The 23,654-nt window shown below is 60.9% G+C and overlaps 2 protein-coding genes across 7 annotated transcripts in view; both read left to right on the top strand.

Annotated features, from left to right (window-relative positions):
- The first annotated feature begins 1,099 nt into the window (after positions 1 to 1,099).
- RPS15 (ribosomal protein S15) lies at positions 1,100 to 2,907 on the top strand. Of its 2 annotated transcripts, none has more exons than XM_067734384.1 (4): positions 1,100 to 1,168; positions 1,555 to 1,640; positions 2,444 to 2,678; positions 2,762 to 2,907. In XM_067734384.1, the coding sequence occupies exons 1-4, from the start codon at positions 1,166 to 1,168 to the stop codon at positions 2,873 to 2,875; spliced, it is 438 nt and encodes a 145-aa protein (XP_067590485.1). In that variant the 5' UTR covers positions 1,100 to 1,165; the 3' UTR covers positions 2,876 to 2,907. The 2 variants fall into 2 exon arrangements, with proteins under 2 accessions (XP_067590485.1, XP_067590484.1); XM_067734383.1 differs by having other exon boundaries at positions 1,151 to 1,180.
- A 4,575-nt stretch (positions 2,908 to 7,482) lies between these two features.
- The window catches only part of APC2 (APC regulator of WNT signaling pathway 2), a 28,953-nt gene continuing 12,781 nt past the window's right edge, over positions 7,483 to 23,654 (top strand). Inside the window, exons 1-13 of one of the 5 annotated variants that reach the window (XM_067734386.1) lie at positions 7,483 to 7,604; positions 13,805 to 13,963; positions 14,110 to 14,200; positions 14,330 to 14,510; positions 15,380 to 15,488; positions 15,642 to 15,755; positions 16,402 to 16,479; positions 16,681 to 16,779; positions 17,308 to 17,698; positions 18,208 to 18,303; positions 22,254 to 22,393; positions 22,768 to 22,845; positions 22,989 to 23,105. In XM_067734386.1, the coding sequence (XP_067590487.1) occupies positions 7,551 to 7,604; positions 13,805 to 13,963; positions 14,110 to 14,200; positions 14,330 to 14,510; positions 15,380 to 15,488; positions 15,642 to 15,755; positions 16,402 to 16,479; positions 16,681 to 16,779; positions 17,308 to 17,698; positions 18,208 to 18,303; positions 22,254 to 22,393; positions 22,768 to 22,845; positions 22,989 to 23,105 (1,707 nt within the window). In that variant the 5' untranslated portion in view covers positions 7,483 to 7,550. Of the gene's footprint in view, positions 7,605 to 8,703; positions 11,115 to 12,915; positions 13,222 to 13,804; positions 13,964 to 14,109; positions 14,201 to 14,329; positions 14,511 to 15,379; positions 15,489 to 15,638; positions 15,756 to 16,401; positions 16,480 to 16,680; positions 16,780 to 17,307; positions 17,699 to 18,207; positions 18,304 to 22,253; positions 22,394 to 22,767; positions 22,846 to 22,988; positions 23,106 to 23,654 lie in introns of those variants that run through there. The other 4 variants (XM_067734385.1, XM_067734388.1, XM_067734389.1 and 1 more) reach the window with 4 other exon arrangements.

The raw sequence follows: 23,654 nt of genomic DNA, 5'->3' as shown, positions 1-23,654 counted from the left end.
CCGCATCCATCTCCAGAACTTTCTCTTCCCAAACTGAAACTCTTAACTCCCCATCCTCCTCTCCTAGCCCCTGACCCCCACCATCTACTTCCTGCCTCTATGGATTTGGGTCCTCTGGGGACCTCACATGGGTGGGAATATACAGTATTTTGTCCTTCTATGTCTGGATTCTCTCACTGATGTCCTCAAGTTCCATCCACATTGTAACATGTGTCAAAATTTCCTTCCTTTTTAAGGCTCAATTATATTTCACTGTGTGGGTGGACCTCATTGTGTTTATCCCTCATTCATGGATGGACACTTGGGTTGTTTCCACCTTTTGGCTACTGTGAATCATGCTGCTGTGAACATGGGTGTGCAAATCTGTTGGAGTCCCTGCTTTCAGTTCTTTGGGGTATGCACGCAGGAGTGGGACTGCTGGGCCACATGGTACCACATACATCTTAATGTACCAGAATTGCCTTCAGATGGACACTTGTTCCAGTGACTATTGAAAGCGTACTCCTATATAGCTCTCATCCCTCGGCCCGTCCTTGCTCTTCTTGTTAGACATATCACATGTTATGTGTTGCAAACCTAGCACTGCAATGTTGCAGTTGTTACTTTATATCGATATAAGTTCGTTAAAGGCTGGCTGGTCACTATCAGGGAAGCCGTTTCTGACCATCTGTGCAAAGCCAGTGTCCCAACCCCCCGAGTTTCCTTTTGGATAAGATATCTGTATGACCTTGTTTCTTACGGGTCTGTCTCGCCCACTGGGACGCGAGCTCCCTAGGGGAGGGCCAGTCCCGAACCCAGACAGCGCGCTTACTGCAAACAGGCACTCCATAAACACTTTTTTACGTGGATTTCATTATGGAGATTAAGGAGCACGAATATGAGTTTCCAAAACGGGCGGCGACGCGTCTCACGTCCCCCAGTTGAGGAAGGGGCTCCCAAATACTAGGCGGCCGGCTCCAGCCTGAGGGGTCCGAGCACCCAAGGTTGGCAGAGGCTCCTTTATTCCTCGCAGCCAGCACTCTGGCCTCCGGACAGCAGAGGGCGCGCGTCCTCCGTTGGGAAAGCGGAAGCGCGCGCGCGCGCAGCCCTGGGGCGGGGCACGTGAGAGGCCGCGAGATAACTGCGCAGGCGCAGAAAGGACGATCCTTTCTGAAGACCCGACCAGATGGTGAGTGTCACGGTTAGTATGTCTGTTCCGGGCCCATCCGGCGCCATCCGAGCTCTGGCCGCGCAGTGGAGGCCGGGGTCGGGCCGCGCGGCTGCGGCAGCCTCCTGCAGGCCTCTGGAACCGCCTCCGGACATGGGGGCGCGGGGCGGGCCTGCTGGGTGTCGGAACGACCCGGGGCAGGGAAGGCCTGTGTCGGCCCGCTTGTCCCAGCCGAGCCCCCGTAGCCCCGGGCCGCCCCAGGACGGGCCCGAGGTGGTGCGCCCCGTGGGCTTCCGTGCCCGGGAGGGCCGCACGTTTCTCGGCGGGAGCCGCGGGCCCGGTTATGCCGCCGCAGGCTGGGAGATGGGTCTCGGGGTCCCCGCTCACCAGTATCCCGGCCCGCGCAGGCGGAAGTGGAGCAGAAGAAGAAGCGGACCTTCCGCAAGTTCACCTACCGCGGCGTGGACCTCGACCAGCTGCTGGACATGTCCTAGTAAGTGGCGGCCGGGCAGGGGAGGGGGATGGCGGCGGCGGGGGTGCCCGAGGGCTGGGGGCTGCAGCCTGATCTGCGGCTGCGGCCGTAGACCGTGTGTAAAGGAGAGGGCGGGGCTGCGTGCGGATAAAACTCCACGTGGAGACGTTGAGGATCGAATTTAAAAGGATTTCTACGCGTCCTCTTTGGACGTGTTTTCGTCCACTCGGAAATGTAAATGCTGTCCTAGCTCGCGAGCCTCTTGAGATCGGGCAGCTGCAGGCTGGGATTTGGTACGTGGGCGGGAGTTTGCCGATCCCTGGTCTAAGGTTTGGTTGGAGGAGCTGGAAGCTTTTAGGCGGGGTGGGTGCGACGACCTGGCCCCCAGATGGGGAGAGAGGCTTGCGGACAGCCAGGGACGCCTTTTTTCCTGGAGATGTACGCGGGTCTGGCTCGGAGGGGGCCGGCTTCCTGGGGGCACAGCACAGGGTCCTCGTTGGCTGTGGGTTTCTCAGGGTGGCCCCGCTCCTGGGTTTTTGAGGCCTTCGGGGCAGAGCAGTTTGCCCGTGAAGTTCGGCGGCTCCGCCGCCTCACCTGAGCTACCTCTTTTCCTGACTCGGCTTCCTCGTTTGTAGACAGCGGGGGGCGGGGAGGCGGTTCTTGAACCGGAGGGCTTTATCCCGAACATTCGGCGCGGGTGCCGTGGGCCCTGGCCGGGCTGCGAGTGTTGCTTTGGGGGCCCTACGGGAAGCGGGCGTGTCAGTGGGCGGGCGGTGGGGGTGAGCCGGGTCTCAGGCCTCCCGCTCTGTGCGCTGTGCCTGCAGTGAGCAGCTGATGCAGCTATACAGCGCGCGGCAGCGGCGGCGGCTGAACCGCGGCCTCCGGAGGAAGCAGCACTCGCTGCTGAAGCGGCTGCGCAAGGCCAAGAAGGAGGCGCCGCCCATGGAGAAGCCGGAGGTGGTGAAGACGCACCTGCGCGACATGATCATCCTGCCCGAGATGGTGGGCAGCATGGTGGGCGTCTACAATGGCAAGACTTTCAACCAGGTGGAAATCAAGGTGCGTGTGGGCTGTGCTGGGCCGGGGTGGGCGGGGCGTGGCCACCCACGCCCGCCTGACCACCCTGCTCCCTTCCTCCTCAGCCTGAGATGATCGGCCACTACCTAGGCGAGTTCTCCATCACCTACAAGCCTGTGAAGCACGGCCGGCCCGGCATTGGGGCCACCCACTCCTCCCGCTTCATCCCCCTTAAGTAGCCTGCTGGCCAATAAAGGTAGAGACTTGTCTAGTCCCGAGTGCGACCAGTCCTTCCCACGTGTGGTGCTTCCGGTCCACCCCCCAGGGAAGGGGGCTGGGCCTGGTCACAAAACCTGGAGGCTCAGGTGGGTCACGGGCCATTGTTGGACAGCGTGTGGCCCTGGGTTTCCTGCTGTAGACACAGCCCCTCGGGTAGGCTGAGGCTAGGGAACGGGTGGGTTGGGCTCTGTGCTAAGTCCCGGGATGTCCAGGGGCCTGCGCTGCCTGCATCGGTGCCTCCTCTTGGTTCTCCCTGTGCTCCCGATCAGCTTCTGAAAACCACAGTAACCCCGGGGCCCTGAGCCTTGGATCGCGCCTTCCTGGGGTGTCCTGTGGGTGGGGTCTCCACCGTGTTCCCTAAGTCTTCCTGATCAGATCTTGTTTCCTTCACGATGGGAAAGATGGCAGGTGCCCCAGTGGATGGACAGGCACCGTGACTGTCCAAGCAGCAGTGAGGCCCTAAGGGGTCCCTACGACTTGCTGATGGGATGTGGAAGAAAGTGAATGGGACTCCCAGGTTCTGGCCTGAGCTACTGGAAGGCTGGAGTTGCCATCAGCCAAGGTGGGGAGCAGGGAAGTGTCCTGCAAGTGGCCTTTAGGCACCCAAGTCTGCACCTCAGTTTAGAATGTGAGGGGCGGCCACAGTCCAGCCATGGAGGCGGGGAGGAGATGGTTGAAAGGAGCTTCTCCCCCTGTGACTGCTGCTCTAGGCTCCTTTTCCGGAATTTCAGTTTTAACGTAATTTGCTTGTACTGTTATATCTTGGTCTGGAGTTAAATTGAACAGAAAGCACAGCTCATCCTGTGTAACCTCGAGTGGAGAAGGCAGGAGACAGATTGCGTGACGGGATTAAGCACTGGGGTTGGCCCAGTTTGGCAGAAGGACCCAAGTGCTGAGACTAGATTCTCTGCAGTCTGTCTCATGTCCCTGATTCATGGAGGGCTCTTTTAAACCCTTAAGGAGAAGAGAGCAACCCGTTAGGAACAGGGCTGATGTATAAACAGACAGACGTCAAAATGCTGCTGGACGTCTAGTTCCTAACACACGCACATGCCAAGAGCCAGAGCCCTGCAGAAACCATGAGCTTCCGTGGGCTGAGAAAGGACAGGTGGGCCTGACCTACACCTGGCAGAAGGGAAGGATGAGTGGGGAAGGCAGCCCGTGGGTCTAGCTCACTAGATAGGACACCTGGGTGATGGCAAAGGTGAGAAGTGAGGGGCTGGCAGCCCATTCAATGGATAGAACACTGACACACTTGTGGATGGCCCCCTGAACCTGATAGGGCTTCAGAAGAACCAGCTAGAAACTTGAATACATCACGTGAGGCTTGGGTGTCGGGTGAGATTAGCTGTCTGCCTCGCAGTGAGTTTAAAGGACTTTGTGAGGGCTGCCGTGGAAGGTCTCTGGGCAACATGGACCAGATTTACTTCAGTCAGAACAGGACCTGCCTGCCCGGCCCCACAACTGGAAAGCAAGTAGGTAGCCTCCCTCCACTGTAGCCTCAGTTGTCTTTTTGGAAATTCCATAATTTAAAAGAGCAATTGGGCTTTACCTGGTGGCGTAGTGGTTAAAAATCCGCCTGCCAACGCAGGGGACACCGGTTACAGCCCTGGTGGGGAAAGATCCCATATACTGCGGAGCAACTAAGCCCTGCACCACAACTACTGAGCCCGCGCGCCTAGAGCCCGTGCTCCACAACGAGAGAAGCCACCACAATGAGAAGCCCGTGCACTGCAACGAAGAGTAGCCCCTGCTCGCCACAACTGGAGAAAGCCTGTGCAGTAACAAAGACCCAGCGCAGCCAAAACAACAAAGGACTTCCCTGGTGGCGCAGTGTTTAAGAACCTGCCTGCCAGTGCAGGGGACATGGGTCCAAGCCCTGGTCCAGGAAGATCCCACATGCTGTCCATGTGCCACAACTACTGAGCCTGTGCTCTAGAGCCCATGAGCCACAACTACTGAAGTCCGGGAGTCCTAGAGCCTGTGCTCTGCAACAAGAGAAACCACCGCAACGAGAAGCCCATGTGCCGCAACTAGAGAAAGCCCGCGTGCAGCAACAAAGACCAACACAGCCATGAGTAAATCAAATATTTTAAAAAGGAAAGATAAAGCAATGGCGGAAGTAAACACGTTTTTTACATTGAATTGGAAGAGGAGAGAGGAATGCCCTGGGCAAATCCGACCCTTCGCAGGGAGGTGGTTTTTGACACTGAGCACGAAAAGCTGTACAAACGTGCGTAACTTTGGAGCCGCTAGGCCCTCCTGCAGGAGCAAAATGCGTGTGCCAGGGGTGTGAGCCCCTCCATCTTGCGGAGTGGAGCAGTGCTGGTGGAAGTGGGGATGGGCGCTGCAAACATTGCCATCTGTTTGTAAATAAATGTTATTGGCACACAGACATACCCATTCATATTCATTCCGGGGCTTTCCTGGCCTGCGGAGTCGAAGTTACTGGCTGAACCTTTAGCACAGAGTTTCTTGTTCTGTAAAAATGAGCAGGACCCTCCCTGGGACAGCAGCATCGGTGTAACCCCTCATCAGGCCCCCCATAACCAGGGTCACCTTTTGAGCGTTCACAGGAAGCTTTCAGCCTGGCCACCACAGGTCACCTGGGTGGGCTTAGGGCAGGAGTGGCAATGATCATCACTTTAATTTTCTGCAGTTTGTATAATAGTTACGTAAGATTAGGAGATTGCATATTAGTATTGTATCGAACACCTTGTCTTATCCAGACTGCGGCGCGTACTGTAGCCGCCAGGTGGCGCCTGAATCTTGGCGTACTATCGGGGCGGTACAGGGGGCGAGGCAGGAGTCCTTGTAGACCCGGACGTCCCCGCCCAGCCCTTCTGTCTGGTGGCGGCCCGGGCTCCGCCTTCAGGCCGCGCTACGTTCCTGCTTCTTTGTCCCGTCCCTCCTGAATCTGTCCTGGGCCCCTGAAGCCTGCGCGCCATCTCCACCATCTCAGAGGCAACTCCCTCGCTGGGGCTCGGGGCTCTACACCCCTCTCCCACCCCCGTCGGTCAGCTAGCTTCAGAACCTAACTTGGGTCTGCCGCTTCCCACCGCCCCACTGCTACCACCTTGGCCAGCCCTCCACCATCTCCCACCTGGACGTCAATTTAATGCGTGTCATCCTCCTGGGATCTCCCCAAGCTCCAGAAGAACGCCCAGGGTCCGCCGTGGCCCAGGAAGCCCCGCCCCGCGCTGTTCCTCGGCCTCTCCCAACCAGTTCCCACCTCCCAGCCTTCCCACGGGCTCCGCTCTCCGCCGGACCCCCTTCCCGCTGATTCCCGGCACCTGCTTGCGGAGGCCGGCCCTCACCATCCCGGCCACAGTAGCGCCCCTTTCTCTCGCCGCTTGTTCTCTACTCCCCAGGACTTAGCAGAGCTCGTGATAACGCCCCCTCCGCCACCCCCACCGTCCCTTTCCATACCCCCCTCTCCCATCCCTCCCCACCCCACACCATCCTCCCCATCTCCCCCACCCCACCCCTCCCGGACGCCCTCAGTCGTCCCGGACCCCACCTCGTCTCCCGGCACCTCCCACGGCCTGTTCTCCCCGAAGCCGCCAGAGGGCGCCTGTGAGCAGCGAGCGGGGCGAGTCCCTGCTCTGCCCGCCGCCCTGGGGGCTGGCTCCCTCGTCCCCCCACCCCGGCGCTGCACGGCCTGACCCGCCCAGTCTCCTCCTCGTCCTCACCTCCTGCCCCTCCCTTTATGCTAGCGGTTGATTCTGCCGGGATGCTCTTCTCTCTTGGGTCACCCCTCAGGTCTCCACTCAAGTGCCCTTCCTAGTAGCCCCCCACGCCCCCCACCTCCCCTGCTGTTTCCTCCTCAGCGCCTACTTCTAGCCAACATGTTCTCCTGTTGACTATCGGTCCCTCTCCCCCCAGTGTCAGCTTCCCACGGGCAGGGGTTTTGACTATTTTGTTCACTGCGTAGGGCCCAGCACGCAGTAGGTGTTTAATAAGTGTTTGGTAAATGACTGAAAGTTGGTTTACGTGTGGTGTCGCCCACCAGTCCCCCGCGTGCCCAGCGCCCAGTTCAGAGCCCGGCAAGCAGCAGGCGCGCAGTCAACGTTTGCTGAATGACTAATGAACGGAACGCGCGGCCCCGGCCACTGCAGGGACACTGTCCAAGCGGGCAGCCGACTGAGGCCGAAGGGCGGCGCCCCCCTACGTCCCTTAGAGATCTCTGCCCTCCAAGGGGACCCCTCCTACCCCGGGCCCACTTCCCAACACCGGACCGCCTCTCCAGCTCCCGTGAGAGCCCCTCCCTGCTCTTCCCCCGCCCCCAGGGACCCCTCCCGCGCCTCTCTAGGGCTCCCCAACCCCGTTGGACCCCCGCCCCTCCCCCCTCCTCCGCTCACGCTGGTCCCCGCCCCCATCTCCCTCACTCGGTGTCTCCTCACGCCGCCCCTCCCAAGTCCTCAGTCCCTCGAGACTCCCTTCCCCCGCCCGGGAGGGCCCCCCAGTTCCCCCCTCTTTCGCCCCCTTCGCGTTAGAGTCCCCGCCTGCCCCGCCGTGTGACCCCCTCTCAGTCCCTTGCTCCGCGCAGGCGCAGGCTTCCCGGCCCGTCCCTCCCACCCCCACCCCCGGCGGCCGAGGGGCGGGGCGCAGACTGATTGAGGCGGCCGCGACTCCATGGGGCTCCTGGGGCTGCTGAGCCTGCTGCACTCGGCCTTCTTCGGGGACCAGGTAGGGCGCGGGGGTCCCGGCCGCGGGGCGTGGGGTCTGGCCGTGGGCGCGGCTGGGGTGGGAGAGCCGCAGCCCGGAATGGGGTGAGGACCGCGGGAACGGTGGTCGCGGCAGCGGGAGGCGCAAGGGCACGCGCAGGGAATCGCCAAGGGTCTGGGGTCTCGCGCAGTCGCTGTGGAGACCGTTGCCAGGGAAACCGCCTCAGGTTGTTCGCAGGGCTGGCAGCCCCTCCCCCGCGCCGCAGCCACAACCCCCCCCCCCACTCCGGGTTTGCGCAGGCGCGGCCACGCCGGGCCCAGCCTTCTGCCTCCGAGACAGACCCCCGGACCCCTCCTCATTGCGCAGACCAGAAGACTGGCTACGGCGGGAGGGCTGCGGCGGGGGCGCTGCGGCGAGGACTCGCTCTGCCGAGGCTCCGCCGTGCGCGGGCGGGTGGGGGACCGTGCCACGCCCTACAGCTCTCCAGGCCTCAGTTTCCCCTTCTGGCCGCAGAGCGTAGGGCTGACTTAGATGTTCGCCCACGCGGATGTCCATAGTAATATCCATCCCACCGGGCCCGAGCGCTTTGCTGGCCTCCGAAATCTGAATTCTGGGCCTATAACATCCCCTCTTTAAGAGAAACTGAGGCTGGGAGGGTGCTGCGGGGAGCCCAAGGTCACGCCTCGAGCTGGGCTGGAGCCTGAGCGCGGGGCGGAGGCGCCCGCAGAGGGCACAGCCCAGAGGCCGGCGGGAGCTGTCCGCGGTGCTGAAGGGACCTCAAGCCCGTCCGCTTCACGCCAGGGAAACTGAGGCCCAGAATCGTGGTCAGGCGACCCATCCCGGGTCGGGATTCGGGGACGCGGCCTGGACCAGCCGGCCCCACCCCTCCCCCACCTCCAGTGGCATTCTCTCTTCACCTGTCAGGGCCCTGCCCAGTCACTCAGCCTGAGCCCGTCTCTGTGATCTCATGACCACCTGCTGCCTTCCTGCTCCCTTGTCCCCCACCCCCATCCAGCTCCGAGTCGGGGGACGCTCCTGGTTCCGCCCCCGGCCCCTGACACGGCGGAGGCTCAATGGGGAAGGGGGGGGCGAATCAAGGGGGCAGAGATGCCCGGGGTCAGGCTCAGAAGGCCCAAGAATGAACCTGGCTGTGTGCCAGGCTCGGGGGGCGTTGTTTTATGGTGGCGATGGGGAGAATCGAGCCCTGTGCGGTAGAGGGAGCAGACGATACCAGGGAGGGAGACTGGGAAGAGGCCCCCCACTAGGCCTGGGCACCCCGAGATTGGGCCTGGGGTCCTGAGAGGCTCTGAGGGTTCCGAAGGCTCTTGTCTTTCTAGAATTTACAGTGATGCCCTATTCTGGCTGTGGCTCAAAGATTTACAGGGTCAAGGATTTGGGGTGGTGTCAGGGACGTGATGTTCCAGAGGCTTGCGGACAAGGGCATTTTGCCTTGGGGTCTCAGCCCTCATGTGCTCTCAACCTTCCAGGCCCCAGCCCCACCCAGAGTGGTGAGGAACGCCCAGGGAGGGCCTGGCTGGGCTTGCGCATGAACTCAAGCAACGTGCTCCCTGCCCTGAGCGTCAGTTTTCCCCCGTGAATGAGGACAAGACTGGCCATTGGACCCTCCAAGCCCCCTGCCAGCTCTAACGTTCTGGCTGAGAGGGGCCTGGAGAGCAGTGGCATCTAAGACTGGATGGGGGAGCTGAGACTTCGTCCCATGGGGGTTGGGGCAGGGATTCTCTAACCACCTCCCAGTGAACAAAATGGGAAACTGAGGCCATGCCCCAGGTCATGCAGGGGAGTCAAGGTGGAGCTGAAGTCGGCCCTGGGCTCTGTCCTCTCCCCGCCCCCATTCCAGCTTTGCCCAGTCTGCCCTGCTTTCCCGTGGTCAGCTCAGCCCCAGGACTCCTCCTTCTCTAAACGCCTCATCAGTTCCCTGGTCCAGCCCCACCACCGAAGTCCATATGCCTTGAGTGGGCTCTGATCTCTCCTGGCTCCAGGCATTGTATGTGCTGTTCCCTCAGCCTGGAATGCTTTTCCCCTCCTTGATCCCATGCCCAGCTCTGATTCATGCTGAAGAGGCCCAGCACCGGTGTCCCCTTCTAGTGCAGCCTTCCCAGCCTCTGGAAAGAGCCCTTCTGCCCATTGCACTCACTCCCGGGTCCCACAGGCTTGGGGCGGCTGTGTTTGGCTCCGGAGGCTCTGGAACACGCAAGGTCCAAGTTCTTTCGGCGCCCCCAGTGTTTTTGTCCTAGGGTGGGACACAAGGGGCCTCCTGCAGCCGGCCCAACAGGAGACACCATGGTAGCCGTGGTCCTTGTGTCCTTGGCTGCCCCTCCTGTCCTGTCCTTCCCTGCACCAGCCCTTACAAAGGCTGCAGCCACCTCCCCATTTTACAGAGGGAGAAACTGAGGGTCTCCAGGTGAACGACTTGCCCTGGCCCCCCAGCCAAGAGAAGACAGAGGCAAGCCCCAAAGCCATGTCATGTCTCCTTCGTCCTTTGGGCAGCAGGCGGCCTGAGCTGCAGCTGCAGATTCGGCCTCTGGGTGTTAAACCCTCAAGTGGCCTCCGGAGACCCACTGACGATCTGAGACAGCTGGGGATGGGTACTCCTGGGAGCCCAGCCCCCTCCCTCCTCTGGCTTCCCTTGTGCAAGGGTGAATTATGGGTCCCACAGGGGACAGACACAGAGAGTCAGAGATTCAGAGAATGTAGGAAGGGCCGTGGAGTCACGGAGGCGCTGACACTCTGCCAGGCAGGGGGACAGGGAGAGATGTAGGGTCCCAGCGTGCCTGCCCATCCCCCACGCTCACTCCCCATGTCAGCCAGGACGCTCGACGGGGTGGTCCAGCTAGATCCCCAACCCTGGCCTGCCCTGACCCATCGGATCCAGGCCAGGCCGTATCCGTGGGGAGGGGCTTCCTGCCCCGCCCCTGGAGCTTCCCTCCCTCCACCCTAAGGTTCTGATGTAACACCCAAAACTGGATGGCTTACACTCAAATTCTGCAGATCCAGCCACTGCAGGTTCTGAAACGCCATTTCACCCCGAATGGAGTGGAGGACACAAGGTCATGGTCATTGGGAGGCTCCCTTCCCTAAGGGGGATTCACCCATACACACACGCACGCACGCACACACACACACACACACCCCGCCGAACCCGCTCGGAGGCCCGAAGCCCCGCAGCCGCCGGCGGTCCCAGCCCCGGGTCGCCATTGGCTGTTGCCATGGCACCAGCCCATCTTCCCGTGCCGCCATTGGCCGCCGCGCCTGCATCCCGCATCCTCCCCCGCGCGCTGTGGTCTCGCCCAGCGCCCGGAGTGGCGGCGCCGCCTGGCGAGGCCCGGACTGGGCTTTGTCTAACGCGGAGTCCTCGTCCGCCCCGCCGAAACCCCGGAGCCCTGGAGCCCGCGCCCCGCGGCCGCCCCAGCCCCGGAGGACTGGGAACTTGGGCGGGGCCGGCGTAGCTGCGCGGAGGGAGGAACCCCCAGGCCCTCGGCACCGCAGCCAGCCCAACCCCAGTGAGATAAAGTAAGCGGGCGCCTTCCCTGGGTGGAGGGCAGCGCGGGTGCGGCCTCCGCCTTGCCGGAGTCTCTGTCCTTTTCTCTCTGCCGCGCCTGTAAGCACACAGGCTGGAGCCTCCGTTTCTTCAGGGCGGAGCCAGAGGAGAAACTGTGTCCCAGGGAGGTGGGCGTCTGCGTCGCTGCAGTTGATCCCATGCAAACACCCACTCACAGGTGTCAATACCCAGACCTCCCAGAGTCTTCGGACAAGCCACTGTGTGTCTTGGGGAATGGTGCTGCACCTCTCTGGGTGGCAGCTTAACTAGAGGACGTGCGGCCCCTCACTGTCATTCAGACAAAACCCCTAGCTATTGGTGCTTTCCTATCGGTGCACACATCTCGGATGCGGTCCCCCGAGGCAGCCTGGGGGTGAGGGGCAGACAGGAGGGAGGAGGTGGCCTGTGACGATGGCAGGAGTTAGGAGAGGTGCTCCGGGCAGGAGAACTGCATGTGAAATGGCCTGGGGGAAAGAGAGCTGCCGGTGGCAGTGATGCGGGCTGTAAGCAGAGGGCTCACAGCTTATGCTGAGGGCACTGGGGAGCCGTGGAGGCATTGGCGCAGGGGAGAAATGGAATCCAACTCGCAACTTGCCCTCTGTCTGTGCATGAAAAGGGGATGTGGGAGGCCGGGAAGAGGCTGGCGAGGCTGCCCCGGGAGGGGCCAGCTGGGTAGAGCTTGAGGGGCTGGTGGGAGTGTGGTGTTGGGGACCCAGGTTGGAATGGGAGGGAGCCTGATGCGTGGCCCTGCTACCAAGTTCAGTCTGATGGGGACGCGGGAGTGACCACTGGGTCACTCCTGTGGGGGGAGTGAAAGGTCTGAGGCTCGGTCTGGGCCATTCCAGAAAAGCCCCTTGGGGGCAGCCTGGGGAGAGGGCCCCAGGAGGGGTCTGGGTTTGCCGAGTGGGAGGGGCATGCACGGGACTAGTGCTTCCCCCTGGCTGGGCATGGCATGGTGGCCTCAGCCAGGACACAGGGCCCCAGCCGGACCCCAGGGATCTTGCCACAGCGCCAGTGGGTCCTGATCCCCAGCTGGGACCCCCAACTGAGCCTCGGGCAGGATCAGTGTCAGGGTAAGAGAGGGGACTGTGGTCCTCAGGGGCCAGCCTCCCCCACCTGACACACTGTCACCCATGGGACTGTCCTGTCTGCTCCATGACCACCATCCCACCTGGCCCTCTAGTCGGCCCATAAGATAAGCCTGGTAGACCGAGTTCTCCCCATTCCTCAGATGTGCAAACCGAGGCCTGCAGCGGGGGAGGGGCTTGTGTGCTTCCAGCACTGCCTGGACTTGTGACCACTTCCAGGACGGTGTCTGGGTCCCAGTCATGCCTGCTGCGTCCCCCCAGGCTCAGTTTCTCTCTCTGGGAGCAGTCGAATGCTGATCCTTGAGGCTCAAGGCTCAGGACTGTGACAAGGTGTCAGATGACAAGGCCAGGCACGCAGTAGGTCCTCTGAGTGGTTAGAATGGACTGACTCCTCCTTGGGGCCGAGCCCCCCCTACCCCTACTCCAGGCCCAGCTGTGCCCACAGTGGGTGGGGGGGGCTCCTGGGGGGAAGGAGAGGGAGAATGAGTGAGCGAGTGAAGGAATGGGTGTGCCCCGGTGGTGGAGGGAGAGGGAAGGGGCAGGTGCCCCCCTGTGGGCAGGGGCGGCTGACTGATTTGGGGAGGGGGTTCAGGCGGGCAGGGGGAGGGGGCTCCCAGGGAGGAGGTGGCGGAGGGGATGGGCTGCCATTGGTGCATCTCAGACAAAGGCGGAGGGAGGGGGTGAGGGCTGATGGGAAGGGAACAAAGAGGAAAGGGGGGCCGGTGGTGGGACGGCTCGGTCAAGATGGCCAAGCCAGGGAGGAGACACCGGCTAGCTGGACAGAGGGAGGAGGCTGGGCTGTAGCAAGAAGGGCAGCCAGACACACAAAGAGCAAGTGGCAGTGGCGGCTCCAGGGGCGGGGGCAGGGGCCTCCGGGGGCTCTAGGGACAGAGCGCTGACCGGAGGGGCATCAGGGCCGAGCAGGTAGCTACTCCAGATCCAGCCGCTGCTGGAGGGGGTGTCCGGGCTGCAGACCCCCAGGATGACTACGGTGGGTTTGTGTCTGGCTGGCTGGCTGTCCAGCTGCTGGGGCCACCATCAGCCCGTCCATCGCTTTCTTAGAACCTTCACGGCGTTCTTATTGGCCAGCATCTGGGCCAGCTGGTAGTCTGTCCACCCAGCCTCTGGGCGGCTGTGCTCATTCAGGAGAGGGTCTTGGCTGTCCGTCCATCTGTCTGTTTGTCTCTCTCTCTCTGGCTGTGTGTCTCTGAGCCTGGTGGCATTGGGCTGGTGAGTCCCCCTGCCAGTTTCAACTGTCTGGCTGTCCGTCTGTGTGTCTAAAAGCCCCACAGTGATGGCCAGTGTCTGTCTGTGTCTTGTCTGTTGGTCAGTTCAGCTGTCTGTCTGAACACCTCTCCGACAGTTCTGTCCCTCTGTCTCCCGTTGTCCCTGCCTATGTCCGTCACTCCAACTGCCAGGCCGTCTGTCCCCCAGATTCCCTGGGCCAGCACCATCCCGCCTGCAGCAGTCCACGCCAGCCACCCCTGCCTGAGACCCAACCCAGGGCTGGAACTTAGGTCGAGGGCCGCCCCCTACCCAGACCCTCAGATCATCCCTCTCTCCCGTGGGCCCAGGCGCTGCAGGAGCTGAAGATGACGAGCTCCGTGGCGCCCTACGAGCAGCTGGTGCGGCAGGTGGAGGCCTTGAAGGCCGAGAACAGTCACCTGAGGCAGGAGCTTCGGGATAACTCAAGCCACTTGTCCAAGCTGGAGACAGAAACGTCGGGCATGAAGGTGCGAGGGGAGGCTGGGCGGAGGACGTGGACCCGGGTCACAGGGACAAACACCAGCGCGCTGGGCCCAGGGATGGGCAGGCAGGACAGGGGCATCTCACAGGGGGCTGGACCACTGACCGCTCTCTTTCCGGCCTCCATGTTCAGGAGGTCCTGAAGCACTTGCAGGGCAAGCTGGAGCAGGAGGCCCGCGTGCTGGTGTCCTCGGGGCAGACCGAGGTGCTGGAGCAGCTGAAAGGTGAGGGGCTGGCCTGGGGACCCCCCCCCCCGCACGTTGGGGCCAATGCTGGTCTGCTTCCTGAGGGAGCTGGGAGGAGGGGGCGCAGGGGGCGTGCTGACGTCAGCCTCTCCCTCTGCGCCCATCCAGCCCTGCAGATGGACATCACCAGCCTGTACAACCTCAAGTTCCAGCCCCCGGCTCTGGTCCCTGAGCCCACTGCCCGGACCCCCGAGGGAAGCCCGGTGCACAGCTCTGGGCCCTCCAAGGACAGCTTTGGGGAGCTGAGCCGGGCCACCATCCAGCTGCTAGAGGAACTGGACCGGGAACGGTGAGATGGTGGGGAACCTTGCCACAGGCAGTGGTCACAAGGCTCCACCCACATCATGAGCCCCCTTGCCCACTCCCTGCCCCATCCCCATGTGGTGCCTCAGCCCCCTTTCCTGGCCCAACTGACCTCAGCTGGAGGACAAGGGGGGGGGGTGTTCCTGGCAGAGGGGAAGGCTCCTGGGAGACGTCCCCAGGGGTCCTGGACACACAGGCGTCACCAGGGACAGGGCTGTGTCCAGTGCCAGGGCTCACAGTCAGGCCTGGAGCCAGAGAGACTCAAGGCAGCCTTTGTGGAGAAAGGGCTGCGGCCCAAGAAACCTGGGCTTGAGGCCAGAAGGAGGAGGCAGGGTCTGGGTACCTAGCTCAGCTCAGCTGCGTTGTGTGCGGTCAGACGGGGAAGTTCTGGAGCAGCCTGGAGTTAAGTCCATGCTTTGCTGTCTGACCTCAAGCAAGAACCCTAGCCCCTGCCAGCCTCAGACTTCTGCTCTGTAAAATGGAAATAGCAGTGTCTCCTCACAGGGTGTGAAGAGGGAGACTCTACTGCACCTGGAGCAATCCGAGCCTGAAGTTTGCCCTGTGTAGGCTAGAGGGAGATTAGCCGGTGTTCGAGAGCTGTTAGAACAGCCTCCTCAGAGCCTTTCTCCGAGGACCAAAATTTACAAAGGAGTTACCTTTTTTACTTTCAAATAATTTCTGCACTCCATCCCCACCCCAGTGCCAGGGGCACCACGGGCGAGACTTTGCCACACTACCTATTAAACTTGGCACCCAGTAAGCACCCCAGAAGTGATTACAAAAGTCAGGGTAAACAAACACGTGGCAACGTCTCCCGCTCTGTGAGCCCGCGTCCACCGACCGGCCCTCCGCCAGGTGTTTCCTATTGAATGAGATCGAGAAGGAGGAGAAGGAGAAGCTCTGGTATTACTCGCAGCTGCAGGGCCTATCCAAGCGCCTGGACGAACTCCCGCACGTGGAGACGGTGAGCGCGCGGAGCAGCCCGGGATTTTGCAGTGCCCCGCCCCGCCCCGCCCCGCCCCGCCCATGGCGGGGGGCGGAGTGGAGCGGAGGCCCAGCCCTCGCCCGGGTATCGCCCCCCCTCAGCTCACCGAGGCCCACCCGCCCCTCCCAGCAGTTCTCGATGCAGATGGATCTGATCCGGCAGCAGCTGGAGTTCGAAGCCCAGCACATCCGCTCGCTGATGGAGGAGCGCTTCGGCACCTCGGACGAGATGGTGCAGCGGGCGCAGGTGCGGCTGGGGCGGAGCCATACACCAGCGGGAGGATCAGAGCGCAGATATTGTTGTGGGAGGAGCGCAGATATTGTTAATGGGCGGGGTTATATGCCTGCGGGCGAATCAGAGGACAGAGACTCCTGCGGGTGGGGCCTGACGCAGGACGCGGAGCCAGAGTTAAGAGCGGAGTGTGAGCGGAGCCATAGGGGGCTTAGCGCAGACCCCGGCTCAGAGGACAGAGTCCCAGAACGATAGGGACGGGGCGACCAGTGCGAGGAACCGAGTCTGACCAAGACTTGGGCGTTGACAGTCAAATGGCGGGACCAAGTCAGAAAATAGGTGGGTCCGGAGGGATGGCCTGGGGTTTAAGTTGTGGGCGGGGCCAGAGCCTGGGCTTGAGGGTTGGACCTTGGGTGGGATCAGGAAGTGGAGTCAGATAACTGGGGGGGTGGGGGTGGGGGTGTTGAGAGTGGGTGGGCCATATCAAGGAGGAGGCGGGGTCAGAGCCCAGGGTGGGGTTTTGGCAATGGATGGGGCCAAACCAGGGACTGGGTGGAGTCAGCATGGGGCAGGATTTGGACTGGGGAAGGGGCCATATTGGGAGTGTGGGCGGAGTCGGAGCCAGGTGGGATTTCCTCAGTGTGCCCTTTCTCCCACGCAGATCCGTGCTTCCCGCCTGGAGCAGATAGACAAGGAATTGCTGTCGGCACAGGACCGGGTGCAACAGACCGAGCCCCAGGTACCAGGAGGGGCGAAGTCAGAGCCCTAGTGCGTGGTGACAGCCCCAGGCAGCAGGGAGACCCCCAGGCCCTGCCCAGGGTTCAGGAATCCGTCTGCGGCCCCCGCCACATCGTCGTGGGGGTAGGGCAGGCATCAGCAGCCTGGGCGCTTTGTGGGGTGCCCCTGGGCGGAACCCGCAGGCCTGGCGTTCTCCCCACAGGCCTTGCTGGCAGTGAAGTCGATGCCGATGGATGAGGACCCAGAGGCCGAGGTCCCCACGCACCCTGAGGATGGTGCCCCTCAGCCGGGCAACAGCAAGGTGAGGGGAGTCCGGGGGGGGGATGCTGAGAGGCGGGGTGGGGGCAGTGGCGGCCGGCTGGGTTGGGATACACGGTGAAGTGGGTCCTGCATCCCTGCTGCATTCGAAGGCCCCTCCCTCTCCAGCCCTCCCTAAAGCATCCCCAGGTGTGGGAGGGTCATCCTGAGTTGGAGTGAGTCGGGAGGTTGGGTTGTGGTGCGGAGCCTGGCGTGGGTGTGGATACCTGTTCTGTGTATTTGAGGGGCACTCTGGACTTAGATGTAGGGGGTCACCCCTAGGAGTACTGGTGAAGCTGATGGGGTGGACATTTGGCTCTCATGGGCTGGGGGCATCTCTGCAGTGGTGTGTGCGTGTGTGTGTGTGTTGCTCCCCGGGAGGATGCAGGGTGAGGGTAGTGGGGTGAGCAAGAGATTCTCCTGGGCTGAAGTCATAGGACTCTCATCCGTTTAGGGGGAGTGCAGGTGGGCCCGTCTGGGGCCAGGTGAACCAGGCGGGGCTCCCCACCCTGACATCTCCTGCCCCTCGCAGGTGGAGGTGGTCTTCTGGCTGCTGTCCATGCTGGCGACGCGTGACCAGGAGGACACGGCACGGACGCTGCTCGCCATGTCCAGCTCACCTGAGAGCTGCGTGGCCATGCGCCGCTCGGGCTGCCTGCCGCTGCTGCTGCAGATCCTGCACGGCACCGAGGCCGGGGCTGGGGGTCGCAACGGGACCCCAGGGGCGCCGGGAGCCAAGGATGCGCGCATGCGCGCCAACGCAGCGCTGCACAACATCGTGTTCTCCCAGCCGGACCAGGGTCTGGCGCGCAAGGAAATGCGCGTCCTGCACGTGCTCGAGCAGATCCGTGCCTACTGTGAGACCTGCTGGGACTGGCTGCAGGCCCGGGACGGTGGGCCCGAGGGCAGCGGCGCCGGCGGCGGTGAGTGAGTGAGCAGCTTCTGTGCGCTGGGCGGCAGTCTGGGCTCCCCAGGTGCCAGGGCAGCACCGCTGGCAGTAACAGCGGCCTATGGCTTTTGCCGGGCACCTGTTCTGTGCCACGCGCCGGCTGAGGCCTCCTGGGAACCTGTGAAGACAGACTGGCAAAGGGATAGCCACAAGGTGGACGCTCAAGAAACGGTCGTTGATTGAATGGAAAGATTGTAGTTAACCCTCGAAAGGCGGGGGCAGAGTTTGAGATTCCTAGCTGTTGGGGCCGCCTGCAAAGTTAGTATCAGATGCTAAGCACCAGGCTAGGTGAGGCAGGCCCCTCCTCGTTCACTTCAGAGGGGCCGATGCTCTGGGGGTGACCCCGCGCGCCCGGCGGGCAGCACTTTGTAAAACTCCAGGTCTTGGCAGGTCTGCAGGGTGGAGACTGCAGGGAGGGGCGGGGACCCACCAGGCGACATTTCCTGCAGTGGAAGGGCTCTGACCCGGTCCCCTTGCCCACAGCCCCGGTCCCCATCGAGCCACAGATCTGCCAGGCCACCTGCGCCGTGATGAAGCTCTCCTTCGACGAGGAATACCGCCGTGCCATGAACGAGCTGGGTGAGTGCCCCTCGCCGCCCCTGCGAGCTGGAGCTATCTGGACGGCCTCCGGGCCTCACCCAGTGCAGGGCAGATTCTCGGCACTAGTGGTCCTGGGGCTCAGAGAACAGGGGAGAGGCCGGGAAGGCAGGAGAAAAGGTGAATCGGAGCTACTGGGTGGTCGAGGCGGAGCGACCCTGTGAAGTTTTAGGTTTGGGAGTACTGCAGCATCTTTTCCGCATAAAAGTAATCAAAACATGGGGAAAGGAAACATCAAGGGCCAAACGAGGCACTACTTCTCACCCAGCAGATGGTCAAACCAAAGGTGCTGTAAGGTCTCACGTGGTCCGGCCACATAGACTCGGGCGCTCGAAACCCAATGTAGGTGTGGGGGGGAGCGCCCAGGAGCAGCCTTTCCGGGAGGGGCATCTGGAGTGGCGGACATTTTACAAGAGGGCACAGGTCTGGAGTCCTTCCTCCGCCAGCCGGTCCAGGGACGGCTGGAGGTTACCAAGCTCCTTCCGAGAGGCCTGCACACTCAGTGCTATGTTGATAATTCCACGAAGATGCGATCTGCCTTTTTCACTCTCGTGCGCATGTGTGTTCAGAGGGGTTTTTCCAGGCACTCCTACTCTGAGGACCGCTGGGCTGTGCGTTCTGGGGTTAAAAGATTTCTCCGTTTTCATTTCTAGTGTGGTAAATATTTTTTGTTTATTGAAGTATAGTTGATTTACAATATTGTGTTAGTTTCAGGTGTAAAGGGATGCAGTTACCTATACATTCTTCTTTTATATTCTTTTCCATTATGGTTTATCACAGGATATTGAATATGGTTCCCTGTGCTTTACAGTAGGACCTTGTTGTGCATCTATCCTATATATAATAGTTTACATCTGCTAACCCCAGCCTCCCACTCCATCCCTCCCCCCAACCCCCTCCCCCCTGGCAACCATAAGTCTCTTCTCTGTGCCCATGAGTCTGTTTCTGTTTCGTAGATAAGTTCATTTGTGTCATATTTTAGATGCCACATAAAAGTGATATCATATGGTATTTGTCTGACATACTTTACTTAGTATGATAATCTCTGGGCTCATCCATGTTGCTGCAAATGGCATTATTTCATTCTTTTTTTTAAGGCCTAGTAATATTCCATTGTATCTATATATACCACATTTTCTTTATCCACTCATCAGTCAATGGACATTTAGGTTGCTTCCATGTCTTGGCTATTGTAAATGGTGCTGCTGTGAACACAGGGGCGCATGTATCTTTTCAAATTCTAGTTTTGTCCGGGTATATGCTCAGGAGTGGGATTGCTGGATCATATAGTAACTCTATTTTTAGTTGTTTAAGGATCCTCCATACTGTTCTCCATAATGGCTGCACCAACTTACATCCCCACCAACAGTGTAGGAGGGTTCCCTTTTCTCCACACCCTCTCCAGCATTTGTTATTTGTAGACGTTTTAACGATGGCCATTCTGACGGGTGTGAGGTGGTAGCTCATGGTAGTTTTGATTTGCCTTTCTCTAAGAATAAGTGACGTCGAGCATCTTTGCACGTGCCTCTTGGCCATCTGTATGTCTTCCTTGGAGAAATGTCTATTTAGGTCTTCTGCCCATTTTTCGATTGGGATGTTTGTTTTGTTGTTGGTGGCAGTATCATAAATATTGAGCTGTGACCCAAGTGAACTCTTTGGGGTCCTCAAAAAAATGTTCAGCGTGTACAGGGGTCCCGAGATGGAAATGCTGGCATGTCACTGGTGTCTGTCAGTCAGGCAAGGGATGCGTGTTGAGCTGAGTGGCTCATCCAGTGAACGTGCCCCACGCACAGTTCAGTTCAACCTCTTTTTCCCTATTGTTATTTTTTTCCTTTGTGTGGGTTCCCGGGAGTGGCGTTTCCAGATTAAGAAGCAAAAAGGCTTTGGAAGCTCCCCACTCTGACTTATAATTACGTATTTAAACATTTTTTAAATTTTAATTTTTTTTGGCCACGCTGCAGAGCTTATGGGATCTTAGTTCCCCAATCAGGGATTGAACCTGGGCCCTCAGCAGTGAAAGCACCGAGTCCTAACCACTGGACCGCCAGGGAATTCCCTAAACATTTTTTTAAACTGTGGTAAATTATATGTAACATAAAATTTACTGTCTTAACCATTTTTAATCTTATCTTCCCAAACTGAAACCCTGTCCCCATTAACCACTCAGCCCCCCATCCCCCTCCCCAGCCCCTGGCAACCACGAACCCATGCTGTGTGTCTGTGGTTCTGCCTGTTCTGGACGTTTCCCATCAATGGAATCACACACTGTGTGTCTGGCTTCTCTCACTGAGCATCGTGTTCTCCGGGTCCGTCCATGTGGTAGCGAGGGTCAGGGCTTCACCCCTTTTCGTGGCTGAGGGACGTCCCCGTGTGTGGAGGGACACGGTGTGTTTCTCCATCGTCTGGTGATGGACACTCAGGCTGTTTCCACCTTCTGGCTGTTGTGACTCGTGCTGCTGTGCACACACACGTACAGGTTCGCTTTGGAAGTTTGTAGGTTTGTGTTGCTAAGCCCCTTCCCCAGGGTGGTCCCCACTGGCGTGCTCTTCAGCAAAGCTGCCTCATCGGTCCCGGGTCCTGAGGACGATCCTGTTGCCGAACAAGGGGGAAGGGCTGTGTGTGTTTGGGTTCCTGCAGGTTCTTTCCCTTCTGCTCCCGCTGACCATTTACTCTTTAAAAAAAATTATTTATTTGGCTGCACCAGGTCTTAGTTGCAGCATGCAGAATCTTTTTCTTTAACTAAAAAAAATTTTTTGGCTGCGTTGGGGTCTTTGTTGCTGCACGTGGGCTTTCTCTAGTGCGGCAAGCAGGGGCTGCTCTTCGTTGTGGTGCACGGGCTTCTTCTCATTGCGGTGGCTTCTCTTGTTGCGGAGCACGGGCTCTAGGCGCACGGGCTTCAGTAGTTGTGGCACATGGGCTCAGTGGTTGTGGCTTGCGGGCTTTAGAGCGCAGGCTCAATAGTTGTGGCGTACAGGCTTAGTTCCTCCGCGGCATGTGGGATCTTCCTGGACCAGGGCTCGAACCCGTGTCCCGTGCATTGGCAGGTGGATTCTTAACCACTGCACCACCAGGTAAGTCCCCATGAAGAATCTTTTAGTTGGGACATGCAGGCTTTTAGTTGCAGCATGTGGGATCTAGTTCCCTGACCAGGAATCGAACCCCGGGCACCGCTTGCTTTGGAAGCATGGAGTCTTAACCGCTGGACCACCAGGGAAGTCCCGACCATTTACTCTTTGTAAAGTGAGAACCCAGTTGTCCTAGTGAGTAAAGAACTGTGTGTGCAGAAACCTCCCTGGCGGTCCAGTGGTTAAGACTCCGTGCTTCCACTGCAGGGGCTGCGGGTCTGATTCCGGGTCGGGGAACTAAGATCCCACATGCTCTGTGGCATGGCCAAAAAACTAAAAGAAAAAAAAGGAAAAAAAAGTCGCGTGTGTGAGCCATCAGCAGTGGCTCCTGAGCAAACGCCGTCTGGTCCGTCCTGGGGACGCAGCGGGGCAGCCACCAGCCCTGCCCTCAGCGGCTTGCTGGCTAATGCTTTGGGAACTTCTCATCTGGGGAGTTGGGGGCTTCCCTGAGGAAGTCACTCTTGAGCAGAAGGGGACCCAGGAAACTGGGCGAACAGTGGGGAAGAGCATCCCGGGCAGAGGGAACAGCAATGTGCAAAGGCCCGGCAGCCGGACGAAGTGTGACTGGGGGCTGAGGGCAGAAAAGAGGCGGGTGGGAAGGTGCAGGGCACGCAGGGGGCTGGGCCAGCCAGGCTGCCTGGAGGAGGTGTTCTCAGAGTTGGGCTTCAAAGGTGGGCTTGAGGAGAGCAGATCGGAGGGAGGGGAGGGCGTATAGGTAGAGTGAGCTGCGCGGGCAGAGGCTGGGAGGTGGGCAGGCGGGGTGGTGAGGGGCGCCCCCCTGCCCCCAGCCCTGCCGTGTCCACACAGGTGGGCTGCAGGCCGTGGCGGAGTTACTGCAGGTTGACTATGAGATGCACAAGATGACCCGGGACCCTCTCAACCTGGCCCTGCGCCGATACGCCGGCATGACCCTCACCAACCTAACCTTCGGGGACGTCGCCAACAAGGTGCCTGGGTGGGCCGGCGGGTAGGCCAGCATCCCCCAGGCCAAGACCTGCTGGCCTCCTCCCCGCCTCGAAGCAGCACTGAGAGGCGGGGACAGGCGGGGAGACTGAGGCCTGGGGTCCAGGCCACCATCCTCTTGGCCCCTTTGCTGCCGCCCCTGTGGAGCGGGGGCCTCTGGGCCTGGGCAGGGTGTCTGCGCCTGCCGGAGCCTGTCTTCTCATCAGAGCAACAGGGCGAGTGCTCTCCCTCCGCTGTGGTGGTGAAGATGGGGTGGGGGGTGGGGTTCGAGCTCCAGCACATAGTAGGTGCTCAGTCAACGCGGCAGGTGCCCCCGCCCCACCTCCCGCCATGGCATGACTCCCGTGTCACCCCACAGGCCGCACTGTGCGCCCGCCGGGGCTGCATGGAGGCCATCGTGGCCCAGCTGGCGTCCGAGAGTGAGGAGCTGCACCAGGTACCCGGGGGGCTGTGGTGCTGCCGGGGGTGGGGGGCAACCCTGGGCTCTGCCACCTGCCACCGTGGGGCTTGCGGGTGGGCCCTGTGAGCCACCCTGGAAGCCGGGCCCGGGCCCAGACAGCCTGTCCTGCACTCGCTCAGGTGGTGTCCAGCATCCTGCGCAACCTGTCCTGGAGGGCGGACATCAACAGCAAGAAGGTGCTGAGGGAGGTGGGCAGCATGACGGCCCTGATGCAGTGCGTCCTGCGAGCCTCCAAGGTGGGCCCCGGGCGGGGTGGTGGGGGCCACGTTTGCGGGGTGCCAGCCACGTGGCTGGGAGGCACTGGCAGCAGGTGGTGAGTTCGCCACCTTGGGGGGAAGTCAAGCCAGACGGACAACCCGCTGCCTGGCAGCGGGTCCAGACCGGGGGCTTCCAACCCAAAAGATCTTGCTGTGGCCGGTTGTGTTACTTTTTTTTTTTTTGCGGTGCGCGGGCCTCTCACTGTTGTGGCCTCTCCCGTTGCGGAGCACAGGCTCCAGACGCGCAGGCTCAGTGGCCATGGCTCACGGGCCCAGCCGCTCCACGGCATGTGGGATCTTCCCGGACCGGGGCACGAACCCGCGGGATCTTCCCGGACCGGGGCACGAACCCGCGTCCCCTGCATCGGCAGGCGGACTCTCAACCACTGCGCCACCAGGGAAGCCCCTGGTTGTGTTACTTTTGACTTCTACTCGAAGAGGCATTTGGGTGCCTTGTGTCGGCGCCTCGAGGGAGAGGGCCCGGGGGTGGGTGGGGCTGGGGACCCGCCGCTGACCCCCCTCCTGCTC

This window comes from Pseudorca crassidens, chromosome 3, assembly GCF_039906515.1.
Source record: "Pseudorca crassidens isolate mPseCra1 chromosome 3, mPseCra1.hap1, whole genome shotgun sequence".
In the NCBI taxonomy this organism is placed as follows: Eukaryota; Metazoa; Chordata; class Mammalia; order Artiodactyla; family Delphinidae; genus Pseudorca; species Pseudorca crassidens.
Note: the sequence above shows the minus strand (reverse complement) of the source record. Positions and strands in the feature narration are given on the sequence as shown.

Excerpts from the sequence above, each read along its gene's own strand:
- RPS15 (XM_067734383.1), top strand. Across the intron at positions 1,641-2,443 it reads CAGCTGCTGGACATGTCCTA|TGAGCAGCTGATGCAGCTAT; the intron begins GTAAGTGGCGGC and ends CTGTGCCTGCAG. Across the intron at positions 2,679-2,761 it reads TCAACCAGGTGGAAATCAAG|CCTGAGATGATCGGCCACTA; the intron begins GTGCGTGTGGGC and ends CTTCCTCCTCAG.